Raw genomic sequence first — 22,340 nt, 5'->3', positions numbered from 1 at the left:
ACAGGGATGCCCTTCGCACCCATCGCAACAGCTCAGCAACTGCTTACACTTTTGGCGACATCGACGCAGATGCGGAGAACATCGAGTCCCTGAGAGAGTCTATGTTCTCGCGGAATGGCTGCGGGAGTTCCACTGCTGGAGCCATGTTTTTTGCACGCACAGGATCGCAGTTGCACGCTGAGACACGCCTCAAAAATGGCGCCACTCCCCTGATACCTCCCCCAAACGGTCCCTGATTGTCACTTACTTTGGTACGAAACCATCTGTGTCACCGCAGCCTCAAGGCCATGGTGGCACATGCGCAATGCGACTATATATGCTGAGTGTCAGAAAAATCGCTCCACAACGTACATCATCGCCATTGCGTCCTTCTCTGAATCAGGCACAGTGGCCATGAGGGTCCACCATGCAAAAAGCACTGGTAGGAAATAATTCTGCACCCCATGTGAGCTCTCAGTCTCTGATACCGATCACAGCGGCATCATCCCAAACTAACTGTTTCTCCCCGTTGTGATGTCACAGCTTGGTTTTGGTCCTGCACGGCGCAGGACACGGGCACAGCCACTCAGGGGCTCAGCATCAACACATGGCGCCTGATCACAAGCCCCAGACAAATGCAAGTGTGCGCGCAGCCTTCATCCACGTCGTGGGAGACCTGTTCCAGAGCATCAGTGTGCTAATTAGTGCACTCATCATATACTTCAAGGTCAGCTCGTTATAACTCACAATTATGGGGAAAATTGCTGTGCTACAATGATATGTATGCCATGGGGGGGTTATCCAGATGTAAAACATGTATTAGAACAGGAACTATCAAAGGAGTACATACATTAGCATAAGTGGTATGACGTTCTACTAGCGTACATAAAGACCCTGTAACCTGTTTTCAGTAGAGATGTGTGCGGACCCCCTTGTTTTAATTTTGGTTCTAATTCATCGTTGTGTTTTGGTTTTGGCAAAACCACCCCCAAGTGTCTTGCTTTGGATTTGGTTTTTGGATTACTTTAAAATTGATAAAAATCGATAAACATTGATTAAAAAAAAAGATAAAAATCAATTAAACAGCTAAAATCATGCAATTTGGACCCTGGGGGTCATTCCGAGTTGATCGCTCGCTACAGATTTTCACAGCGCAGTGATTATGGCAGAACGGGGCTAATCTGTGTATGTACCGCAATGCACAGGTTCTAGCGACGCTTCCAGTCACACTAGCGGACGCAAGGAGATTGACAGGAAGTGGGAGTTTCTGGGTGTCAACTGACCGTTTTCTGGGAGTGTTTGGAAAAACGCAGTCGTGGCCGGGCGTTTGCTGGGCGGGTATCTGACGTCAATACCGGGACCTTCGTTGCAGCAATCATCGCACAGAATAAGTAACTACAGGCCTGGTTTTGTTCTGCACAAAATGTGTTTGCTGCCGCTCGGCAGCACAGGCGTTCGCACTCCTGCAAAGCGAAAATACACTCCCCCGTGGGCGGCGACTATGCATTTGCACGGCTGCTAAAAGTAGCTAGCGAGCGATCAACTCGGAATGAGGGTCTATATGCAATCCAAAACCCAAGATCGGTATTAAAAATATGCGCTCCAAGCCGGGACTCGGTTCACTTGGAACCCCTAAGTGATTCCGAACTGGGACCCCTAAGTTTGGAGTTCGGGTGTGTTCGTATTTCAGGAAAACTGAACTGCACATGTCTAGTTTTCAGAGCAGAGTTTTACTATAACTAATTAACTATATGTATTGCATACATATCTGAATCAGGCCCAGTTTTAAAATAAAGTTGCCGAGCATCTGTGGGCTACATTCAAAAGCAGCCAGTATTTACCCTGCATGCAAATACAATAAATGTATTTTCCTGCTTTGCATTGCAACATATTTTGTCAAGGAACCAAGGCCTTGATTCAGGATGGACGCAAACCTGATCATTTCACAGTTGTGTGATTATCGGTGGTCAGCGGATGCATCTGATAGGCACTGTGCATGTGTCAAATTTCATCACCGTCAGTGGTTACTTGCGAGGATTTATACTGTGATTGAAAGTCAGGGAGCATTTGTGGGAGGTAACGGGGTAGTGGTGGCGAACCCATACGCAGTCAGAATGGCTCCGTAGCTTCAGTTCTGAGTAACTGATAATCGACTAATCTGCATCTTTGTACTCAGTGGCTTGGATATGCAAAGGGTATGCAATAGGATATGCAATATGCAAAAAAATAAAAATAAAAAATAATAATAATAATAGTACATTGTGGAATAACACGTATGACAACAGACGTCTCACTGTTTAATATGTTTTGTATTTTAGCCACAGTACAAGATAGCCGATCCAATTTGCACATTTATATTTTCCATTTTCGTACTGGCCACCACAATTACAATCCTATGGGATATTTTCATTGTATTAATGGAGGGTAAGTAAAGCTGTAAAAGTCCTATCACAGTTTTTATGTATGTATATAACACCATTACTTGTTCATAATAAACCACACATCTGAACAACCGTACAACATAAATTATTCAGAGGTTTATAAAACAAAACAACTGTGTATCTGACTGGCCATCAATAATAACCATCTACAGTATTTATGCAATTTCATTTCTGAATGTATGTAGCCCCCTGCCGTAAAGAGTGTTGGAGACTTGATGCAGCCTCTTTTTGAATCCAAGATGGCCGTTTGTCAACTTTTTTATCCAAACAGAGCAGTGTCACATCAGCCATCTTGGATTCAAAATGAGGCTGCTTCTTCCTTGGAAGCCGTCTGAGATGTGACAGTCTATATACTGGGGGAAGGGTAGGGTAAGATGTCTATGTTCCAGCTGGGGTTGTCCTGGTGGAGTTGGCAGGTTGGGTAGCCTATGTACCAGGGATGATGGGAAGGGCAGTGAGTCTATGTTCTGGGTGTCTTGTCACACACGCTTTGCCCTGATCCTGGGCACGCCTATGCTTCATGTGCCTGTATGATTTGGCTGCAATACATGTATGTATACTACATGGAGGTACTCTATACAGAGGGCCCTATACAGATTTTTTGCTATAGATTTTTTTATTAAATTCATTTGCACCACTGTGTACCTAACAGAACCTCATTCTGCTCCACAGGGGTCCCCCGTGGGATTAATTACAGCATTGTGAAGCAGAGTATTCTTGCAGTGAATGGGGTTAAGTCAATACACAGCCTTCATCTCTTGGCCTTAACAATGAACCAAGTCATCCTCTCCGTTCACGTTGCCACAGGTCAGTAAATGTGTGCGTGCCAGGAACAAATGTTCATTTGTTGCACAATAAAGAAAGAGTTTTATTATGTTATGTAACGTTCTATCTTTTCCTCTAGCAGTGCTCTACTGTACCTGTCATTAATTCTACAGCAACTTTCAGCAGAATGTGTTTCAGTGTTGCGACCAGTTACTGTGCTTTGGGATTTTTCTATCAGGAAGCACAATGGCCGGGACTCTGAGTGACCTGGCTGCTGCGGATAAATGTCTGTTGCTAGCAAGACATCATTTATGTAGACTCTAGAGTTTTGGAGTTCAAAAGGCAATTGCTCAATATAAAACAACGTTACCAAGGAAAAGTAAACTTTACTGGGGTGTTTGAAACTAACTTCAAGTCCAGCACAGGCCTATTTAAAAGTCTGACAAGGGGTTCCTTTGCAGGGCCGTTGAAACCATTAGACACCATTAGGCAGTACACTATGGGGGGAATTCAATTAGCCCCATTTTTTTTTTTTGGGTGCAAAAAAGGGATATTTTTTTTTGCGTCCTTTTTTCATTTTTTTGCAAAAAATTTTTGGAGCGTCTACTCAATTAGCCCCCGATATTTGCACCCAAAAAATATAAATTTTTGAGCGAAAACACATGGAATCTGTGATAAGTTCACAGACCTATGTGTCTTTGCTGCCGCATTTGCGAAAATGGGCTTTTATCACAGATTTTTTTCAGAGCCTGCTGAAGTCCTGGAATAAAATCTCTGATAAACACCGAGCTGCCTTTGGCGCTAGTTTTATAGCCCCCGGTGATAAATTTGCCCGCAGTAAACTACTTTGTCTAATTAATTCCCCCCCTTAGGCCACAATGGTTTGGGGGTCGCAATTAAAACTGAATGAGTGACAATGGAATCAATGCAAGGGGCGCATGTATTATCCTGTATCGCTGATGTCTTAACCACGTAAGTGACAAGTTTTTTTTACCTAAACTGCTCAGAAATTGGCCTTTTTTTGTCATTTAATAAAGTTTAAAAAAGTATTTTTGAAAATATACTTAAATATTTTATTTTAAAAAATATATACCCCGCAGGGTGTTATGCACCCCACCCCCATGTCCATAGCCTCCCCCATTGTAATTTTACTCCCCCTCCCTTTAATATATTCTCTCCCCCACCCCCCCACCCCACCTTCAGCCAAAAAAATATATATATTTTTGGGGGCAGCATAATCCACCCCTACTACCCCTATTGCTAAAAGATGACACCCTACTTTTACAACCCCCTGCCCCTGATGGTATGGCACCATTCCCTCACCTTGTTGTGGGGCAGGGGGGCTGATTGTCAGAGATCTGCAAAGTTTTGCTAGATGGAGAACTATGTTCTCCCCTCCTCGCACTTTAGGTTTAGGGTCGTCCACCCCGGGTTAACATTTGCATGCCATTCTGGGGTGCTATGTCGGTGATCACAGACCATAACATCACTCCCAGGGGGCCTGAGCACCCTTAGCACCCTAATTACCCGGGCTCAGGTCTAATTACCCGGGGCGGCCCTGGTCCTCCCCCACCCCCATTACCCAGTAGCAGCAGCGCTTCTCCTGAACCCAGCTCACGCTGCTGAGCGTTGGGCTGCAGATGACCAGGGAGGAGCTTAAAGTACTATTTTTTATGTATTTTATTTAGAGATGTGCACTTGAAATTTTTCGGGTTTTGTGTTTTGGTTTTGGGTTCGGTTCCGCGGCCGTGTTTTGGGTTCGACCGCGTTTTGGCAAAACCTCACCGAATTTTTTTTGTCGGATTCGGGTGTGTTTTGGATTCGGGTGTTTTTTTCAAAAAACACTAAAAAACAGCTTAAATCATAGAATTTGGGGGTCATTTTGATCCCAAAGTATTATTAACCTCAAAAACCATAATTTCCACTCATTTTCAGTCTATTCTGAATACCTCACACCTCACAATATTATTTTTAGTCCTAAAATTTGCACCGAGGTCGCTGGATGACTAAGCTAAGCGACCCTAGTGGCCGACACAAACACCGGGCCTATCTAGGAGTGACACTGCAGTGTCACGCAGGATGGCCCTTCCAAAAAACACTCCCCAAACAGCACATGACGCAAAGAAAAAAAGAGGCGCAATGAGGTAGCTGTGTGAGTAAGATAAGCGACCCTAGTGGCCGACACAAACACCGGGCCCATCTAGGAGTGGCACTGCAGTGTCACGCAGGATGGCCCTTCCAAAAAACACTCCCCAAACAGCACATGACGCAAAGAAAAAAAGAGGCGCAATGAGGTAGCTGTATGAGTAAGCTAAGCGACCCTAGTGGCTGACACAAACACCTGGCCCATCTAGGAGTGGCACTGCAGTGTCACGCAGGATGGCCCTTCCAAAAAACACTCCCCAAACAGCACATGACGCAAAGAAAAAAAGAGGCGCAATGAGGTAGCTGTGTGAGTAAGATAAGCGACCCTAGTGGCCGACACAAACACCGGGCCCATCTAGGAGTGGCACTGCAGTGTCACGCAGGATGGCCCTTCCAAAAAACACTCCCCAAACAGCACATGACGCAAAGAAAAAAAGAGGCGCAATGAGGTAGCTGTGTGAGTAAGATAAGCGACCCTAGTGGCCGACACAAACACCGGGCCCATCTAGGAGTGGCACTGCAGTGTCACGCAGGATGGCCCTTCCAAAAAACACTCCCCAAACAGCACATGACGCAAAGAAAAAAAGAGGCGCAATGAGGTAGCTGTGTGAGTAAGCTAAGCGACCCTAGTGGCCGACACAAACACCTGGCCCATCTAGGAGTGGCACTGCAGTGTCACGCAGGATGGCCCTTCCAAAAAACACTCCCCAAACAGCACATGACGCAAAGAAAAAAAGAGGCGCAATGAGGTAGCTGTGTGAGTAAGCTAAGCGACCCTAGTGGCCGACACAAACACCTGGCCCATCTAGGAGTGGCACTGCAGTGTCACGCAGGATGGCCCTTCCAAAAAACACTCCCCAAACAGCACATGACGCAAAGAAAAAAAGAGGCGCAATGAGGTAGCTGTGTGAGTAAGATAAGCGACCCTAGTGGCCGACACAAACACCGGGCCCATCTAGGAGTGGCACTGCAGTGTCATGCAGGATGGCCCTTCCAAAAAACACTCCCCAAACAGCACATGACGCAAAGAAAAAAAGAGGCGCAATGAGGTAGCTGTGTGAGTAAGCTAAGCAACCCTAGTGGCCGACACAAACACCGGGCCCATCTAGGAGTGGCACTGCAGTGTCACGCAGGATGGCCCTTCCAAAAAACCCTCCCCAAACAGCACATGACGCAAAGAAAAAAAGAGGCGCAATGAGGTAGCTGTGTGAGTAAGATAAGCGACCCTAGTGGCCGACACAAACACCGGGCCCATCTAGGAGTGGCACTGCAGTGTCACGCAGGATGGCCCTTCCAAAAAACACTCCCCAAACAGCACATGACGCAAAGAAAAAAAGAGGCGCAATGAGGTAGCTGTGTGAGTAAGATAAGCGACCCTAGTGGCCGACACAAACACCGGGCCCATCTAGGAGTGGCACTGCAGTGTCATGCAGGATGGCCCTTCCAAAAAACAATCCCCAAACAGCACATGACGCAAAGAAAAAAAGAGGCGCAATGAGGTAGCTGTGTGAGTAAGCTAAGCGACCCTAGTGGCCGACACAAACACCGGGCCCATCTAGGAGTGGCACTGCAGTGTCACGCAGGATGGCCCTTCCAAAAAACCCTCCCCAAACAGCACATGACGCAAAGAAAAAAAAAGGCGCAATGAGGTAGCTGTGTGAGTAAGATAAGCGACCCTAGTGGCCGACACAAACACCGGGCCCATCTTGGAGTGGCACTGCAGTGTCACGCAGGATGGCCCTTCCAAAAAACACTCCCCAAACAGCACATGACGCAAAGAAAAAAAGAGGCGCAATGAGGTAGCTGTGTGAGTAAGATAAGCGACCCTAGTGGCCGACACAAACACCTGGCCCATCTAGGAGTGGCACTGCAGTGTCACGCAGGATGGCCCTTCCAAAAAACACTCCCCAAACAGCACATGACGCAAAGAAAAATTAAAGAAAAAAGAGGTGCAAGATGGAATTGTCCTTGGGCCCTCCCACCCACCCTTATGTTGTATAAACAGGACATGCACACTTTAACCAACCCATCATTTCAGTGACAGGGTCTGCCACACGACTGTGACTGAAATGACGGGTTGGTTTGGACCCCCACCAAAAAAGAAGCAATTAATCTCTCCTTGCACAAACTGGCTCTACAGAGGCAAGATGTCCACCTCATCATCATCCTCCGATATATCACCGTGTACATCCCCCTCCTCACAGATTATCAATTCGTCCCCACTGGAATCCACCATCTCAGCTCCCTGTGTACTTTGTGGAGGCAATTGCTGCTGGTCAATGTCTCCACGGAGGAATTGATTATAATTCATTTTAATGAACATCATCTTCTCCACATTTTCTGGAAGTAACCTCGTACGCCGATTGCTGACAAGGTGAGCGGCGGCACTAAACACTCTTTCGGAGTACACACTTGTGGGAGGGCAACTTAGGTAGAATAAAGCCAGTTTGTGCAAGGGCCTCCAAATTGCCTCTTTTTCCTGCCAGTATAAGTACGGACTGTGTGACGTGCCTACTTGGATGCGGTCACTCATATAATCCTCCACCATTCTTTCAATGGGGAGAGAATCATATGCAGTGACAGTAGACGACATGTCCGTAATCATTGACAGGTCCTTCAGTCCGGACCAGATGTCAGCATCAGCAGTCGCTCCAGACTGCCCTGCATCACCGCCAGCGGGTGGGCTCGGAATTCTGAGCCTTTTCCTCGCACCCCCAGTTGCGGGAGAATGTGAAGGAGGAGATGTTGACAGGTCGCGTTCCGCTTGACTTGACAATTTTCTCACCAGCAGGTCTTTGAACCCCAGCAGACTTGTGTCTGCCGGAAAGAGAGATCCAAGGTAGGTTTTAAATCTAGGATCGAGCACGGAGGCCAAAATGTAGTGCTCTGATTTCAACAGATTGACCACCCGTGAATCCTTGTTAAGCGAATTAAGGGCTCCATCCACAAGTCCCACATGCCTAGCGGAATCGCTCCCTTTTAGCTCCTCCTTCAATGTCTCCAGCTTCTTCTGCAAAAGCCTGATGAGGGGAATGACCTGACTCAGGCTGGCAGTGTCTGAACTGACTTCACGTGTGGCAAGTTCAAAGGGCAGCAGAACCTTGCACAACGTTGAAATCATTCTCCACTGCGCTTGAGACAGGTACATTCCACCTCCTATATCGTGCTGAATTGTATAGGCTTGAATGGCCTTTTGCTGCTCCTCCAACCTCTGAAGCATATATAGGGTTGAATTCCACCTCGTTACCACTTCTTGCTTCAGATGATGGCAGGGCAGGTTCAGGCGTTTTTGGTGTTGCTCCAGTCTTCTGTACGTGGTGCCAGTACGCCGAAAGTGTCCCGCAATTCTTCTGGCCACCGACAGCATCTCTTGCACGCCCCTGTCGTTTTTTAAAAAATTCTGCACCACCAAATTCAAGGTATGTGCAAAACATGGGACGTGCTGGAATTTGCCCAGATTTAATGCGCACACAATATTGCTGGCATTGTCCGATGCCACAAATCCACAGGAGAGTCCAATTGGGGTAAGCCATTCCGCGATGATCTTCCTCAGTTGCCGTAAGAGGTTTTCAGCTGTGTGCGTATTCTGGAAACCGGTGATACAAAGCGTAGCCTGCCTAGGAAAGAGTTGGCGTTTGCGAGATGCTGCTACTGGTGCCGCCGCTGCTGTTCTTGCGGCGGGAGTCCATACATCTACCCAGTGGGCTGTCACAGTCATATAGTCCTGACCCTGCCCTGCTCCACTTGTCCACATGTCCGTGGTTAAGTGGACATTGGGTACAGCTGCATTTTTTAGGACACTGGTGACTCTTTTTCTGAGGTCTGTGTACATTTTCGGTATCGCCTGCCTAGAGAAATGGAACCTAGATGGTATTTGGTACCGGGGACACAGTACCTCCAACAAGTCTCTAGTTGGCTCTGCAGTAATGATGGATACCGGAACCACGTTTCTCACCACCCAGGATGCCAAGGCCTCAGTTATCCGCTTTGCAGCAGGATGACTGCTGTGATATTTCATCTTCCTCGCAAAGGTCTGTTGGACAGTCAATTGCTTGGTGGAAGTAGTAAAAGTGGGCTTACGAGTACGACTTCCCCTCTGGGATGACCATCGACTCCCAGCAACAACAACAGCAGCGCCAGCAGCAGTAGGCGTTACACGCAAGGATGCATCGGAGGAATCCCAGGCAGGAGAGGACTCGTCAGAATTGCCAGTGACATGGCCTGCAGGACTAATGGCATTCCTGGGGAAGGAGGAAATTGACACTGAAGGAGTTGGTGGGGTGGTTTGCGTGAGCTTGGTTACAAGAGGAAGGGATTTACTGGTCAGTGGACTGCTTCCGCTGTCGCCCAAAGTTTTTGAACTTGTCACTGACTTATGATGAATGCGCTGCAGGTGACGTATAAGGGAGGATGTTCCGAGGTGGTTAACGTCCTTACCCCTACTTATTACAGCTTGACAAAGGCAACACACGGCTTGACAAATGTTGTCCGCATTTCTGGTGAAATACTTCCACACCGAAGAGCTGATTTTTTTGGTATTTTTACCAGGCATGTCAACGGCCCTATTCCTCCCACGGACAACAGGTGTCTCCCCGGGTGCCTGACTTAAACAAACCACCTCACCATCAGAATCCTCCTTGTCAATTTCCTCCCCAGCGCCAGCAACACCCATATCCTCCTCATCCTGGTGTACTTCAACACTGACATCTTCAATCTGACTATCAGGAACTGGACTGCGGGTGCTCCTTCCAGCACTTGCAGGGGGCGTGCAAATGGTGGAAGGCGCATGCTCTTCACGTCCAGTGTTGGGAAGGTCAGGCATCGCAACCGACACAATTGGACTCTCCTTGTGGATTTGGGATTTCGAAGAACGCACAGTTCTTTGCGGTGCTTTTGCCAGCTTGAGTCTTTTCAGTTTTCTAGCGAGAGGCTGAGTGCTTCCATCCTCATGTGAAGCTGAACCACTAGCCATGAACATAGGCCAGGGCCTCAGCCGTTCCTTGCCACTCCGTGTGGTAAATGGCATATTGGAAAGTTTACGCTTCTCCTCCGACAATTTTATTTTAGATTTTGGAGTCCTTTTTTTACTGATATTTGGTGTTTTGGATTTTACATGCTCTGTACTATGACATTGGGCATCGGCCTTGGCAGACGACGTTGCTGGCATTTCATCGTCTCGGCCATGACTAGTGGCAGCAGCTTCAGCACGAGGTGGAAGTGGATCTTGATCTTTCCCTAATTTTGGAACCTCAACATTTTTGTTCTCCATATTTTAATAGGCACAACTAAAAGGCACCTCAGGTAAACAATGGAGATGGATGGATACTAGTATACTTATGGATGGACGAGCGACTGCCGACACAGAGGTAGCTACAGCCGTGGACTACCGTACTGTGTCTGCTGCTAATATAGACAGGATGATAATGAGATGAAATCAATATAATATCACTAGTACTGCAGCCGGACAGGTATGTATATTTATTATGTAATGACTGATGACGGACCTACTGGACACTGTCAGCTCAGCAGCACCGCAGACTGCTACAGTAAGCTACTATACTATAGTAGTATGTACAAAGAAGAAAGAAAAAAAAAAAACCACGGGGAGGTGGTATACAATTATGGATGGACTGCCGAGTGCCGACACAGAGGTAGCTACAGCCGTGGACTACCGTACTGTGTCTGCTGCTAATATAGACTGGATGATAATGAGATGAAATCAATATAATATCACTAGTACTGCAGCCGGACAGGTATGTATATTTATTATGTAATGACTGATGACGGACCTGCTGGACACTGTCAGCTCAGCAGCACCGCAGACTGCTACAGTAAGCTACTGTACTATAGTAGTATGTACAAAGAAGAAAGAAAAAAAAAACCACGGGGAGGTGGTATACAATTATGGATGGACTGCCGAGTGCCGACACAGAGGTAACTACAGCCGTGGGCTACCGTACTGTGTCTGCTGCTAATATAGACTGGATGATAATGAGATGAAATCAATATAATATCACTAGTACTGCAGCCGGACAGGTATGTATATTTATTATGTAATGACTGATGACGGACCTGCTGGACACTGTCAGCTCAGCAGCACCGCAGACTGCTACAGTAAGCTACTATACTATAGTAGTATGTACAAAGAAGAAAGAAAAAAAAAAAACCACGGGTAGGTGGTATACAATTATGGATGGACTGCCGAGTGCCGACACAGAGGTAGCTACAGCCATGGACTAACGTACTGTGTCTGCTGCTAATATAGACTGGATGATAATGAGATGAAATCAATATAATATCACTAGTACTGCAGCCGGACAGGTATGTATATTTATTATGTAATGACTGATGACGGACCTGCTGGACACTGTCAGCTCAGCAGCACCGCAGACTGCTACAGTAAGCTACTATACTATAGTAGTATGTACAAAGAAGAAAGAAAAAAAAAACCACGGGGAGGTGGTATACAATTATGGATGGACTGCCGAGTGCCGATACAGAGGTAGCTACAGCCGTGGACTAACGTACTGTGTCTGCTGCTAATATAGACTGGATGATAATGAGATGAAATCAATATATCACTAGTACTGCAGCCGGACAGGTATGTATATTTATTATGTAATGACTGATGACGGACCTGCTGGACACTGTCAGCTCAGCAGCACCGCAGACTGCTACAGTAAGCTACTATACTATAGTAGTATGTACAAAGAAGAAAGAAAAAAAAAAAACCACGGGGAGGTGGTATACAATTATGGATGGACTGCCGAGTTCCGACACAGAGGTAGCTACAGCCGTGGACTAACGTACTGTGTCTGCTGCTAATATAGACTGGATGATAATGAGATTAAATCAATATAATATCACTAGTACTGCAGCCGGACAGGTATGTATATTTATTATGTAATGACTGATGACGGACCTGCTGGACACTGTCAGCTCAGCAGCACTGCAGACTGCTACAGTAAGCTACTATACTATAGTAGTATGTACAAAGAAGAAAGAAAAAAAAAAAACCACGGGGAGGTGGTATACAATTATGGATGAACTGCCGAGTGCCGACACAGAGGTATCTACAGCCGTGGACTAACGTACTGTGTCTGCTGCTAATATAGACTGGATGATAATGAGATGAAATCAATATATATGTATATATAATATCACTAGTACTGCAGCCGGACAGGTATATATATTTATTATGTAATGACTGATGACGGACCTGCTGGACACTGTCAGCTCAGCAGCACCGCAGACTGCTACAGTAAGCTACTATAGTAGTATGTATAAAGAAGAATGAAAAAAAAAAAACCACGGGTAGGTGGTATACAATATTATATATATATATATATTATATACAATTATATATATATATTAAACTGGTGGTGATTGATTATTAAACTGGTGGTCAGGTCACTGGTCACACTATCAGCAACTTGCAAGTAGTACTCCTAAGCAGACAATAACAAAATATATTATACTGGTCTGGTGGTCAGTGTGGTCACAATGGCAGTGTGGCACTGACTCTGGCAGCAAAAGTGTGCACTGTACGTTATATGTACTCCTGAGTCCTGCTCTCAGACTCTAACTGCTCCCCACTGTCAGTGTCTCCCCCACAAGTCAGATAATTAATACAGTCACACTATCTAATCTATATCACTTCAGCAAGTAGTAGTAGTATAGTAGTACTCCTCCTAATAATGCTCCCCAAAATTACTACTACTGTGTCTCTCTCTACTGTCTCACTCTCTTCTCTAAACGGGGAGGACGCCAGCCACGTCCTCTCCCTATGAATCTCAATGCACGTGTGAAAATGGCGGCGACGCGCGGCTCCTTATATAGAATCCGAGTCTCGCGATAGAATCCGAGCCTCGCGAAAATCCGACAGCGGGATGATGACGTTCGGGCGCGCTCGGGTTAACCGAGCAAGGCGGGAAGATCCGAGTCGCTCGGACCCGTGAAGAAAAAACTGAAGTTCGGGCGGGTTCGGATTCAGAGGAACCGAACCCGCTCATCTCTAATTTTATTCTAAGGATGCATGGCCACGACTCCTTCGATTAGGTCACGCTCTCTAAAAAGTACCTGGGCCCAGCCAGGCTCTCGGCCGCCCTGCTGAAGCCCGGCATTGTTGGGCTTAGCACATATGGGAATATCTGTAAAACCCTAAAAATGTTTTTTTTACAGCATTATCCCCTTAGTACATCCCGCCCACTGAGAGGTAGTGTATAGCTGTGCCTCTCCAGTGCTACCCCCATCATCCACTTACACATCACCGCTTCCTATGCCCTGAACCATAATGTAGGGGGATCTGCATGGCGCTGACAGCAAAGTCCAAACCTCTTTGTGTGGGTTTATGGTAAATACCTGCGCCAGATTAGACTTTGTATCCCCATAGCAGGGACGTGCGGTGAGCTAAAAGGCTAAGGTGGCACTAGCTAGCACCAGAGCCAGATTTACACACAAAATATGAGCCAAAGGGTGCATGTGGGCATTATACACAGGTGCAGCAGTATATACATGTGGGCATTATACACAGGTGCAGCAGTATATACATGTGGGCATTATACACAGGTGTAGCAGTATATACATGTGGGCATTATACACAGGTGCAGCAGTATATACATGTGGGCATTATACTAGTGATGAGCGGGTTCGGTTTGTCGGAATCCGAACCCGCCCGAACTTCACCTTTTTTTGCACGGGTCCGAGCAACTCGGATCCTCCCGCCTTGCTCGGTTAACCAGAGCGCGCCCGAACGTCATCATCCCGTGGTCGGATTCTCGCGAGATTCATATTCTATATAAGGAGCCGCGCGTCGCCGCTATTTTTCACTCGTGCATTGGAGATGATCGTGAGAGGACGTGGCTGGCGTCCTCTCAGTTCTATGTTCAGGGGGCTGCAAATATCTGTACTCAGTGTGCTGCAAATATCTGTGCTCAGTGTGCTGTAAATATCTGTGCTCAGTGTGCTGCAAATATCTGTGCTCAGTGTGCTGCAAATATCTACGTTCTCTGCCTGAAAAACGCTCCATATCTGTGCTCAGTGTGCTGCAAATATCTGTGCTCACACTGCTTTATTGTGGGGACTGGGGACCACCAGTATTATATAGGAGGAGTACAGTGCAGAGTTTTGCTGACCAGTGACCACCAGTATTATACGTTCTCTGCCTGAAAAACGCTACATATCTATGCTCAGTGTGCTGCAAATATCTGTGCTCACACTGCTTTATTGTGGGGACTGGGGACCACCAGTATTATATAGGAGGAGTACAGTGCAGAGTTTTGCTGACCAGTGACCACCAGTATTATACGTTCTCTGCCTGAAAAACGCTCCAAATCTGTGCTCAGTGTGCTGCAAATATCTGTGCTCACACTGCTTTATTGTGGGGACTGGGGACCACCAGTATTATATAGGAGGAGTACAGTGCAGAGTTTGGCTGACCAGTGACCAGTGACCACCAGTATTATACGTTCTCTGCCTGAAAAACGCTCCATATCTGTGCTGCATTATAGTATATATAGTAGGAGTACAGTGCATAATTTTGCTGACCACCAGTATATAATATATAGCAGTACGGTACAGTAGGCCACTGCTCTACCTACCTCTGTGTCGTCAAGTATACTATCCATCCATACCTGTGGTGCATTTCAGTTTTGCACAGTTTGCTGACCACCAGTATATAATATATAGCAGTACGGTACAGAAGGCCACTGCTCTACCTACCTCTGTGTCGTCAAGTATACTATCCATCCATACCTGTGGTGCATTTAAGTTGTGTGCAGTATATATATATATATATATAGTAGTAGGACAGTGCATTGCCACTCCTAGATGGGCCAGGTGTTTGTGTCGGCCACTTGGGTCACTTAGCTTAGTCACACAGCTACCTCATTGCACCTCTTTTTTTCTTTGCATCATGTGCTGTTTGGGGACTATTTTTTAAATCTGCCATCCTGTCTGACACTGCAGTGCCACTCCTAGATGGGCCAGGTGTTTGTGTCGGCCACTTGTGTCGCTTACCTTAGCCATCCAGCGACCTTGGTGCACCTCTTTTTTTCTTTGCATCATGTGCTGTTTGGGGACTATTTTTTTAAATCTGCCATCCTGTCTGACACTGCAGTGCCACTTCTAGATGGACCAGGTGTTTGTGTCGGCCACTTGGGTCGCTTAGCTTAGTCACCCAGCTACCTCATTGCGCCTCTTTTTTTCTTTGCATCATGTGCTGTTTGGGGACTATTTTTTTGAAGTGCCATCCTGTCTGACACTGCAGTGCCACTCCTAGATGGGCCAGGTGTTTGTGTCGGCCACTTGGGTCGCTTAGCTTAGCCATCCAGTGACCTCGGTGCAAATTTTAGGACTAAAAATAATATTGTGAGGTGTGAGGTGTTCAGAATAGACTGGAAATGAGTGGAAATTATGGTTATTGAGGTTAATAATACTATGGGATCAAAATTACCCCCAAATTATATGATTTAAGCTGTTTTTGATGGTTTTTTGTAAAAAAAAAACACCCGAATCCAAAACACACCCGAATCCGACAAAAAAATTTCAGGGAGGTTTTGCCAAAACGCGGCCGAATACAAAACACAGCCGCGGAACTGAATCCAAAACCAAAACACAAAACCCGAAAAATTTCCGGTGCACATCACTACATTATACACAGGTGCAGCAGTATATACATGTGGGCATTTTACACAGGTGCAGCAGTATATACATGTGGGCATTATACACAGGTGCAGCAGTATATACATGTGGGCATTATACACAGGTGCAGCAGTAGAAACTCCTGGAAATTTGGTGAGTGTTGATCAGAGATGTGTGGAAAAGATAAGCAGGTGAGGCACTAGACTTTTTACTCCTGAGTTTTGGCTATAAAAATGATTAGAATAATGCAAAGAAGATATTTCAAACATATTCTTTGTATTTTTCATATACTTTATACAATCAAAACTCTGGTACAAACGTAAGTATGACAGGAAAGGCTCTGCCTCACCTGCCTCACCCCACCGCACGTCACTGCCCCATAGTAATGCCAAACTGGAATGGCTGCTTTGGGATGTGAGCGAGAACTTCTGTATAAATTGGGGCTTATGAGTTCCGAACTTCCTACTGATATAAGAAATAGAGATTGTGTATTCCACGATGTCATATCTGTGCGTGTCTACGTGTGTGTGTGTGTGTGTGTGTGTGTGTGTGTGTGTGTGTGAGAGAAGTGTTTTTTTTTTTACCTTCATTGACTACATTTGTTCCTTGTTAGATGTATCTTTGAGAACATCCGAATATTTATGTTCCAGATTTTATAATTTGAGAAAAGGGGGGCTATTGATCCTGCACCAGGAAAGGATACAATATTGATAATGGTTTCATATAAAGATGACCAACATGTGTATCTATGTATGGGTAATTCTCTGTTCCAATGATAGATTTTGTTGTTGGTGCTACCCTGGGTTTCAAAAATACAGAATAAACAGGAAGATCCTTGCGCATATTGAGAAAGCGAAAAGTTAACCACTCTTGTGGGGGCACACTTGTATAATAAAATATTTTTTAAAAACTTTTATTATTTTATTTATACAAATATTACAAAAATAGATCCTATATAGCAGAAAAAGTTTATAATAATAATTATCTAGCCTCTCTTAGAATTGACACTGTTAGTAAGTGTGGAAGCAAGATGGAAAAAAACAGGGCCTAATTCAGACTTGATAGCAGAAGCAAAATCATTCTCTAATGGGCAAAACCTCTCACAACGGGGTGTTTCTGTGGATCCGTTGGACTTTGACCAACCGAAGGAGCAGATGCCCCAGAGTGCTGGAAGCAAGGAGGACGAAGATAATTCCTTCTCATATATTTATTAAAGATAACGGATAAGAATGACACTTGTAGGAAGACGGAGACTAAAAAGTTCCGGGTTGGTAAACTGCCGGAAAGGAAGTCACTGAATGATGCGAGGCCGAGACTGAAGAAGAATGATGAATATCCTTAGTTGGTACAAGACGTGGCTGAAGAATTGTGGTGTTGAGTTGCTGAGTGATATGAAGGCGAAGCTGAAGAACTGAGAAGATTGTGTGCCGGATAATATAAAGACATGGATGTGGAACTTGCGAAGACTGGTTGCTGGACGGTGCAATGACGTGAATGAAGAACTGTGAAGATTGGTTGCTGGCGTATGCGAAGACGTAAATGAAGGTCTCAGGAGACTGATTACTGGATGATGCGAAGACGTGGAAGAAGGACTGTGAGGACTGGTTGCTGGATGATGCGAAGACATGGATGAAGGACTGTGAGGACTGGTTGCTGGATGATGCGAAGGCGTGGATGATGGACTGTGAGGACTGGTTGCTGGATGGTGCGAAGACGTGGATGAAGAGCACAGGCTGAAGCGAGAGAACCACAGCGGGAATCCTACGGTATCCGAAGGCACCTGGTGGGAGAGCGGGTGACCGTGCCGCGCTCTGGAGACCCCGGTGAGCTCCTTGCAGCGGGAGATGGCGGGCAATCACTGAGAGCGGAGATAGGACCAAACACTGGAGAAACACAGATATAATCTGTAGGAGCACAGAGCTAGGGTACAGAATATCTACAACAAAGCACTGGCACATAATGCAAAATTCCCAGCCTATTTATAGGCCACAAGAACACAGGATTGGCTGACACTCATCCATAGACGCTCATTGGTGCATACTTGGTCTCCAACATGGCCGCCTCCATGCCGCAAACACACAGGAGCGCTGCAGGCCACTAGATCCCCACACTCCAGGCTCCCTGTAGCCGCTTCATCCCCGCCGACGATCGCGGGCGCAGAGGATCCCCATCAGCCGCATCGGGAGTGGGCGGACCCGGGGACCCGCACCGGTAAGCAACCGCTTCATGACAAAACCATGTGCACTGCAGGGGAGACAGATATAACATGTGCAGAGAGTTAAGGCCCCCGTAAACTAGAACGATATGTCTGAGGCTGAAGTCGGAGGCGATTTCCCTTGAACTCTCCCGGAAGTGGTTCCATACGATTCCAAACATTTTGCATGCAATATATCATATGCGATCCCAGCCATGCCTGCGGTAACCGACATATCACGAGTGCAGCACTTACAATCTAGGGGAGCCGATCCGACCCTCATGGGAACGTGCATCGGATTGGATCGGAAACACATCCAAAATGCACGATTTCACCCAATATATCGTCCCGAATGCCCGATATTGGATAAAATCGGGCATTATCGTTCTAGTGTATGGGGCCCTTTAGATTTGGGGGGGGGGGGGGGGTGTTCAAACTGAAGTCTTAATTGCAGTGTAAAAATAAAGCCGCCAGTATTTACCCTGCACAGAAACAATATAACCCACCCACACCTAACTCTCTCTGCAAATGTTACATCTGCCCCACTTGCAGTGCACATGGGGGTAAGTCAGACCTGTTCGCTCACTAGGTTTTTTTTGCAGTCCTGCATTCGCATAGTCGCCGACTCGCCGCTCATAGGGGAGTGTATTTTCGCTTTGCAAGTGTGCGAACGCATGTGTAACAGAGCTGTACAAACAGATCTTGTGTAGTCTCTGTATCAGTCCAGTGGTGGTGTCCTGTGCTGCCATAATTCCAGTGATGGTTTCCTGTGCTGCCATAAGCCCACTAGTGCTGCTGTATAAGTCCAGTCCAGTAGTGCTGTGTTGTGCTGCATCAGTCCAGTGGTGGTGTGCTGTGCTGCCATAAATCCAGTGGTAGTGTCCTGTGCTGCCATAAGTCCAGTGGTGTTGCTGTATAAGTCCAGTTCAGTGGTGCTGTGTTGTGCTGCATCAGTCCAGTGGTGGTGTCCTGTGCTGCCATAAGTCCAGTGGTGGTGTCCTGTGCTGCCATAAGTCCAGTGGTGGTGTCCTGTGCTGTCATAAGTCCAGTGCTGCTGCCGTATAAGTCCAGTCCAGTGGTACTGCTGTATAAGTCCATGGGTACTGCCATATAAGTCCTGGGGTATTGCTGTTTAAGTCCTTGGGTACTGTTGTATAAGTCCTGACTTATACTGCCGTATAAGTCAGTCCAGTGGTGCTGCCGTATAAGTCCAGTGGTGCTGCCGAATAAGTCCGGGGGTACTGCCGTATAAGTTCAGTGGTACTGCTGTATAAGTCCAGTCCAGGGGTACTGCCGTATAAGTCCAGCCCAGGGGTACAGCTGTATAAGCCATGGGGTACAGCCGTATAAGTCCAATCCAGTGGCACTGCCATATAAGTCCAGTGGTGCTGCCATATAAGTCCAGGGGTACTGCCATATTAGTCCAGTGGTACTGCCATATAAGTCCAGTGGTACTGCCGTATAAGTCCAGTTCAGTGGTGCTGCCGTATAAGTCCAGTGGTACTGCTATATAAATCCAGTCCAGGGGTACTGCCGTATAAGTCCAGTCCAGTGGCACAGCCATATAAGTCCAGTGGTGCTGCCATATAAGTCCAGGGGTACTGCTATTTAAGTTAAGTCCAGTGTGGTGCAGCCATATAAGTCCACGGTTACTGCTGTATAAGTCATGGGGTACTGCCGTATAAGTCCAGTCCAGTGGTACTGCCGTATAAGTCCAGTCCAGTGGTGCTGCAGTATAAGTCCAAGGGTTCTGCCGTATAAGTCCAGGGGTACTGCCATATAAGTCCACCAATATTGTGCGTGCATTACATCTGGGCAAATTCCAGCAGTTCCCATGTTTTGCACATACAATTAATTTGGTGGTGCAGTTTTTTTTTTTTTAAATGACAGGGGCGTGTAGGAGATGCTGTCGGTGGCCCGGAAAATTGTGGACCACTTTCGACATTCAGCCACTGCGTGCCACTCCTAGATGGGCCAGGTGTTTGTGTCGGCCACTTGTGTCGCTTAGCTTAGTCATCCAGCGACCTCGTGCAACCTTTTGGCCTAAAAACAATATTGTGAGGTGTGAGGTGTTCAGAATAGACTGGAAATGAGTGGAAATGAATGTTATTGAGGTTAATAATACTGTAGGATCAAAATTACCCCCAAATTCTGTGATTTTAGCTATTTTGTGTTTTCTTAAAAAATCATCCAGATCCAAAACACGAGCGGGATCCAGATCTAAAGCCAAAACACAAAACACGATGGTAAAGTATGAACAAGTCTGTGTTGGGGCAACATTTCTTAAAAAACGCGCATCGGCATTTTGACATGCCTGCATTTCAAATGTCAGTATTCTGACTATGTCGGCATTTTGAACATGTCGGCATAATGAATGTCGGTATTTTGACCGTGTCTGTATTTTGACTGTAGACCAAAATCATACTAAACCCATCAGGGATCAGGGATGCTCCTTAAGGTATGCGATACCACACACGATATGCCAGGGTATATGCCAGGCACGCATGACACATGCTATACAGGGATAGGGCACGTGCATAGCGGGTAGTCTTCGGATAACCATAAGGACCGCCTGCAGGGACTTTGCAGGGACAGCGTCTGAGAAGTCTTTTCCTGAATAGCAGGAAAAACTGGAGAAAAAAAACAAAGCCTGTCCGAAAATATTTGGACCAGTATCAGAATTGTTGCTGAATAGAACCCTCAGTTCCTCTGTTTTCTATTACTGTATAATCTTATCTTTTTTTTTTTTTTTTTAAAGACACCTCAGAAGATTTTAAGAGAATTACGAAGGAAGTCACGCAGAAGATATTTGACAATTTCCCCTTTCACTCAGTCACCATTCAAGTGGAATCTGTGGAAGAACAGAGTCTAGACTGTATGTTTTGTTATGAGCCCAAATAACCAGCCTCATCCTGTACAGACTTGGGAAACGGAAATTAATTATGATTCTACAAACTCAATCTGCTATCTCCACTGAGCGAACAGCAATGATATACTGGGGATGTAGTTGGGATTCCGGAGCTCAGGATCCGTCAGTCAGACTCCCGACACCTGTTAGACTACCTACGCCCATATACTGTACATGTGATATGTTGAGCTACTTGTTTTACACGTGGCACTATAGAAGGATCACACCAGAAGAACGGAATCCCATTACGTTATGTTAATCCTCAGCAAGACCACAGTCACCTGGAAGGTAAAGGTTCCTAGGTACATGCCGTCACCTGTGTGTACAAGGAAGGGGTTGCCCGGGTTAAATGTTCTTAGTTTGGTATGATCACATCCCGCTGTTTAGTCTAGTGACTGAAATAATGTGTGCCAGTTGTTTTGTAAAGTTTATATTGTAGTCTGTGGCTGAGGCTGGTGGATATATCTAATGTTCCTACAGCAACGTTAAAATCTCAGATTAATCCATCTGAAGGCCCAAGGTCAAGGTATGAATTCTCCTGTGCTTTGCCTAGCAGACAGAAGCCTAGAACATCACAATCTGTCCCTTTCCTCAACACTGGACTGGAGTGAGCTACAACACAGGTGACCTCCTACGGTGAGAGAGCTGGACCCTTCTGGAATCGCATAACTTAAAGGACAAAAATGAGATGAAATACATAATCATGCCCGTAGGAAGGTCCCACGTGTACAGTTCATACCGGCTGCAAAAGCTTCATGAAAATTCATTGGCTGCAAAAGCTTCATGAAAATGTCCTTCTCCAAACTGTTCCTGTCTCGCGGCTGTTGGTTTCCCAAGACCAAGTAATGACTTGCAAAATGATGGTTGGGGTAAAGAAAGAAGACGGTAAAGAAGAGATATTACTGTATATTGATCAACTCTACTTGGGACAGAGCACAATGTTCTACATCATCAAGGTTCTTCAAGGACATTTTATTAGTAGTTATTGAATTTGTCCCCCAATAAACAAACTTTTACTGTAATGTTATTTGGTATACAGTGAAACGGAACCGGTGTGGTATGCAAGCAGTGTGAGACAGGGCCTTATTGCGATTTGTTTGCAATGCCCAATGTTCACACACCTGAGCGATTATTGGAAGGCCGCGCATGTGTTTTGCCTGCACTGCGCACATGCTAAGGCACCTTAGGGAAGTCACTTGCAGTGAGGATTCCTTTGCAGAATGATTTGGGGCCATTTGGGGGAGGTAACAGGGGATTAGTGGCAAAA

General features: G+C 46.1%; 1 protein-coding gene across 1 annotated transcript in view; it reads left to right on the top strand.

Moving 5' to 3' along the window:
- Positions 1 to 21,998, top strand: part of SLC30A8 (solute carrier family 30 member 8) — a 112,220-nt gene extending 90,222 nt beyond the window's left edge. The window contains exons 5-8 of the mRNA XM_063925100.1: positions 523 to 706; positions 2,298 to 2,403; positions 3,093 to 3,227; positions 20,924 to 21,998. Of these exons, the coding sequence (XP_063781170.1) occupies positions 523 to 706; positions 2,298 to 2,403; positions 3,093 to 3,227; positions 20,924 to 21,066 (568 nt within the window). The 3' untranslated portion in view covers positions 21,067 to 21,998. The remainder of the gene's footprint in view (positions 1 to 522; positions 707 to 2,297; positions 2,404 to 3,092; positions 3,228 to 20,923) is intronic.
- Positions 21,999 to 22,340: the final 342 nt, after the last annotated feature.

This window comes from Pseudophryne corroboree, chromosome 5 (genome assembly GCF_028390025.1).
Source record: "Pseudophryne corroboree isolate aPseCor3 chromosome 5, aPseCor3.hap2, whole genome shotgun sequence".
Classification (NCBI taxonomy): Eukaryota; Metazoa; Chordata; class Amphibia; order Anura; family Myobatrachidae; genus Pseudophryne; species Pseudophryne corroboree.
The sequence above is the reverse complement of the archived record's forward strand: the minus strand, read 5'-3'. Positions and strand labels throughout refer to the sequence as shown.